This window comes from Oncorhynchus clarkii, unplaced genomic scaffold (assembly GCF_045791955.1).
Source record: "Oncorhynchus clarkii lewisi isolate Uvic-CL-2024 unplaced genomic scaffold, UVic_Ocla_1.0 unplaced_contig_10754_pilon_pilon, whole genome shotgun sequence".
Lineage (NCBI taxonomy): Eukaryota > Metazoa > Chordata > Actinopteri > Salmoniformes > Salmonidae > Oncorhynchus > Oncorhynchus clarkii.
This window is the reverse complement of record NW_027261101.1, coordinates 119,001-125,000: the sequence shown is the minus strand read 5'-3', so window position 1 is coordinate 125,000 and position 6,000 is coordinate 119,001. Positions and strand designations below refer to the sequence as shown.

At 39.6% G+C, this 6,000-nt stretch overlaps 1 protein-coding gene across 1 annotated transcript in view; it reads right to left on the bottom strand.

The window, feature by feature from the left end:
- The window catches only part of LOC139404835 (FH1/FH2 domain-containing protein 3-like), a gene marked incomplete at its 3' end in the record, with an annotated part of 179,976 nt that overhangs the window by 57,606 nt on the left and 116,370 nt on the right, over positions 1 to 6,000 (bottom strand). The window contains exon 4 of the mRNA XM_071147365.1: positions 4,380 to 4,485. Within this exon, the coding sequence (XP_071003466.1) occupies positions 4,380 to 4,485 (106 nt within the window). The remainder of the gene's footprint in view (positions 1 to 4,379; positions 4,486 to 6,000) is intronic.

The window sequence follows — 6,000 nt, the reverse complement described above, 5'->3', positions numbered from 1 at the left end:
TCCCTGATTGATACTATCCCTGATTGATACCATCTCTGATTGATACGATCCCTGATTGATACCATCTCTGATTGATACCATCTCTGATTGATACGATCCCTGATTGATACCATCTCTGATTGATACCATCTCTGATTGATACGATCCCTGATTGATGTCATCTCTGATTGATACCATCTCTGATTGATACCATCTCTGATTGATACGATCCCTGATTGATACCATCTCTGATTGATACCATCTCTGATTGATACGATCCCTGATTGATACCATCTCTGATTGATACCATCTCTGATTGATACTATCTCTGATTGATACCATCCCTGATTGATACCATCTCTGATTGATACTATCCCTGATTGATACCATCTCTGATTGATACCATCTCTGATTGATACCATCTGATTGATACCATCTGATTGATACCATCTCTGATTGATACTATCCCTGATTGATACTATCCCTGATTGATACCATCTCTGATTGATACCATCTCTGATTGATACGATCCCTGATTGATACTATCCCTGATTGATACTATCCCTGATTGATACTATCCCTGATTGATACCATCTCTGATTGATACCATCTCTGATTGATACCATCTCTGATTGATACCATCCCTGATTGATACGATCCCTGATTGATACTATCCCTGATTGATACTATCTCTGATTGATACCATCTCTGATTGATACCATCTCTGATTGATACTATCCCTGATTGATACCATCTGATTAATGTCATCCCTGATTGATACTATCCCTGATTGATACTATCCCTGATTGATACTATCCCTGAGTGATACCATCTCTGATTGATACCATCTCTGATTGATACCATCTCTGATTGATACTATCCCTGATTGATACCATCTGATTAATGTCATCCCTGATTGATACCATCCCTGATTGATACTATCCCTGATTGATACCATCTGATTAATGTCATCCCTGATTGATACTACCCCTGATTGATACTATCCCTGATTGATACTATCCCTGATTGATACCATCTGATTAATGTCATCCCTGATTGATACCATCTCTGATTGATACTATCCCTGATTGATACCATCTGATTAATGTCATCCCTGATTGATACTATCCCTGATTGATACTATCCCTGATTGATACTATCCCTGATTGATACCATCTCTGATTGATACCATCCCTGATTGATACCATCTCTGATTGATACCATCTCTGATTGATACTATCCCTGATTGATACCATCTGATTAATGTCATCCCTGATTGATACTATCCCTGATTGATACTATCCCTGATTGATACTATCCCTGATTGATACCATCTCTGATTGATACTATCCCTGATTGATACTATCCCTGATTGATACCATCTCTGATTGATACCATCTCTGATTGATACAATCTCTGATTGATACTATCCCTGATTGATACCATCTGATTAATGTCATCCCTGATTGATACCATCCCTGATTGATACCATCTCTGATTAATGTCATCCCTGATTGATACCATCTCTGATTGATACCATCTCTGATTGATACCATCTCTGATTGATACGATCCCTGATTGATACCATCTCTGATTGATAACATCTCTGATTGATACTATCTCTGATTGATACCATCTCTGATTGATACCATCTGATTGATACCATCTGATTGATACCATCTCTGATTGATACCATCTGATTGATACCATCTGATTGATACCATCTCTGATTGATACTATCCCTGATTGATACTATCCCTGATTGATACCATCTCTGATTGATACCATCTCTGATTGATACCATCCCTAATTGATACTATCCCTGATTGATACTATCCCTGTTTGATACTATCCCTGATTGATACCATCTCTGATTGATACGATCCGTGATTGATGTCATCTCTGATTGATACCATCTCTGATTGATACGATCCCTGATTGATACCATCTCTGATTGATACTATCCCTGATTGATACTATCCCTGATTGATACCATCCCTGATTGATACCATCTCTGATTGATACTATCCCTGATTGATACCATCTCTGATTGATACTATCCCTGATTGATACCATCTCTGATTGATACGATCCCTGATTGATACTATCCCTGATTGATACCATCTCTGATTGATACGATCCCTGATTGATACCATCTCTGATTGATACCATCTCTGATTGATACGATCCCTGATTGATACCATCTCTGATTGATACCATCTCTGATTGATACGATCCCTGATTGATGTCATCTCTGATTGATACCATCTCTGATTGATACCATCTCTGATTGATACGATCCCTGATTGATACCATCTCTGATTGATACCATCTCTGATTGATACGATCCCTGATTGATACCATCTCTGATTGATACCATCTCTGATTGATACTATCTCTGATTGATACCATCCCTGATTGATACCATCTGATTAATGTCATCCCTGATTGATACGATCCCTGATTGATACTATCCCTGATTGATACCATCTCTGATTGATACTATCCCTGATTGATACCATCTCTGATTGATACTATCCCTGATTGATACCATCTCTGATTGATACTATCCCTGATTGATACCATCTCTGATTGATACCATCCCTGATTGATACCATCTCTGATTGATACTATCTCTGATTGATACCATCTCTGATTGATACTATCCCTGATTGATACGATCTCTGATTAATGTCATCCCTGATTGATACCATCTCTGATTGATACCATCTCTGATTGATACCATCTCTGATTGATACTATCTCTGATTGATACCATCTCTGATTGATACTATCCCTGATTGATACGATCTCTGATTGATACCATCCCTGATTGATACCATCCCTAATTGATACCATCTCTGATTGATACGATCCCTGATTGATACCATCCCTGATTGATACGATCCCTGATTGATACCATCTCTGATTGATACCATCTCTGATTGATACCATCTCTGATTGATACGATCCCTGATTGATACTATCCCTGATTGATACCATCTCTGATTGATACCATCCCTGATTGATACTATCTCTGATTGATACCATCTCTGATTGATACCATCTCTGATTGATACGATCCCTGATTGATACCATCTCTGATTGATACCATCTCTGATTGATACTATCTCTGATTGATACCATCCCTGATTGATACTATCTCTGATTGATACCATCCCTGATTGATACCATCTGATTAATGTCATCCCTGATTGATACGATCCCTGATTGATACCATCTCTGATTGATACCATCTCTGATTGATACGATCCCTGATTGATACTATCTGATTGATACCATCTCTGATTGATACCATCTCTGATTGATACTATCTCTGATTGATACCATCCCTGATTGATACCATCTGATTAATGTCATCCCTGATTGATACGATCCCTGATTGATACTATCCCTGATTGATACCATCTCTGATTGATACTATCCCTGATTGATACCATCTCTGATTGATACGATCCCTGATTGATACCATCTCTGATTAATGTCATCCCTGATTGATACCATCTCTGATTGATACCATCTCTGATTGATACCATCTCTGATTGATACCATCCCTGATTGATACCATCTCTGATTGATACTATCCCTGATTGATACCATCTCTGATTGATACCATCCCTGATTGATACCATCTCTGATTAATGTCATCCCTGATTGATACCATCTCTGATTGATACCATCTCTGATTGATACCATCTCTGATTGATACCATCTCTGATTGATACCATCTCTGATTGATACCATCTCTGATTGATACCATCTCTGATTGATACCATCTCTGATTGATACCATCTCTGATTGATACTATCTCTGATTGATACCATCTCTGATTGATACGATCCCTGATTGATACCATCTCTGATTAATGTCATCCCTGATTGATACCATCTCTGATTGATACCATCTCTGATTGATACTATCCCTGATTGATACTATCCCTGATTGATACCATCTCTGATTGATACCATCTCTGATTGATACCATCTCTGATTGATACCATCTCTGATTGATACCATCCCTGATTGATACGATCCCTGATTGATACTATCCCTGATTGATACCATCTCTGATTGATACTATCTCTGATTGATACCATCTCTGATTGATACTATCTCTGATTGATACTATCCCTGATTGATACCATCTCTGATTGATACCATCCCTGATTGATACCATCTCTGATTGATACGATCCCTGATTGATACCATCTCTGATTGATACGATCCCTGATTGATACCATCTCTGATTGATACCATCCCTGATTGATACCATCTCTGATTGATACCATCTCTGATTGATACCATCTCTGATTGATACGATCCCTGTGTGTGTGTGTGTGTGTGTGTGTGTGTGTGTTAGTTACTACTGGTCTGTACATACCCCTGAGGATGTAATTCTGGTAGTTCTGGTCTGCTTCAGCTCCGACCTTGATTAGACATGTCAGTCCTTCAGACACCACAAACTCATGGACCAGGTCCTTGTCATCCTGAGGAACAGAGAGACGAGCAGTTTATGCCTGACTCTCACACATCATACAGACGACTAGAGATTGGTCATGTGCTATGAGTAGCAGTGATTCTATGGATATGTCCTAAATAGCACCCTATTCCCTATTTTAGCGCAATAGTGGTGCACTATATAGGGAATAGGGCAGCATTTGGGACATCTATGTATGATTTAGCATAATGGGACATCTATGTATGATTTAGCATAATGGGACAAGGATTAGGAAGTTATATGAGAGTGTTTTTTTGATGCCACAAATCTATAAAAACCTTGAACGACATTTAAGAGCCCTTGTAGGTTTCATGTTTTTATCTACAGTATAATAATGACCTTTAAACTTTGCCAAGTATGGGCATTATTTATTATTGTTTGCAGTAACATTCATTTACTACACACTGTATGGAAATACAAGCATTACATTTCATTAAAGAGATTTATGGTATCCTTGACAACACATATTTCCATGACAGCAAGTAAGACTAAGTATGTTGTGCGTTACTTTCACCAGGGACAAATTACCCATCATGCTCCAAGCACCTCATTTCCTGTTCTCATGGCAACCCTGTATTTTGTAGTTGCCTTAAACATTGGTTGCTAAGTGCCTGTTGTCGGCTAACAGAAAGAGCTCATCCAATTAGTGACAGAGAGGTGCTAAGAGCATTGCTGTCCTCGTTTAATGAATGGTTAGACACGAATGAACCACTCCGAGGGTGAGTGAGTGAGTGAGCACTCTTCTCATTGCTGATTTGGTATTACTGACCCAGACCACAACCCTGTCCATCTTAGATCCTGGCTAAAGTGATGGGGAAACTCTGGGTTCACACCAAACAAATTCATTACATCATAGTTGTTGAGTCTTAGCTGTGAAATAGCAGCCTTGGGCTCCTGAGTGGCACAGCGGTCTAAGGCACTGCATCTCAGTGCTAGAGGCATCACTATAGACACCCTGGTTCGATTCCAGGCTGTATCACAACTGTCCGTACTTGGGAGTCCCATAGGGCGATGCACAATTGACCCAGTGCTGTCCAGGTTAGGCCGTGGTAGGCCATCATTGTAAATTGTAAACTCACTTGCCTAGTTAAATAAAGGGAAGAGTTTCCTGAACTCTGTCTTGCCCCCACCCACCTCCTGGGAGCACATTTTGGATTTCCTACTAGCACAACACAGCTGATTGAAGTAATCCAAGCTTGATGATGAGTTGGTTAATGTTAGGGCACAAACCTAAACGTGCACCCAGAGGGGCCTCGGGACCTATTTGTGAAACCCTGCTGTCGGGTATGATAGGAGAGATGGTTACTGTAGGCTACGTACACACCAGGATCAGGACACCAGATATCAAAATGCCTTCTGAACATAACATTACAATAGGAAGGAACATGGAGTGAACAGGAGTGAAATTCAATGTAGACAATGTGTCTAGGGAACTATGGCTGGAGAACCCCTTTAATTACTAGATCAGGAGTGAAATTCAATGTAGACAATGTGTCTGGGGAAC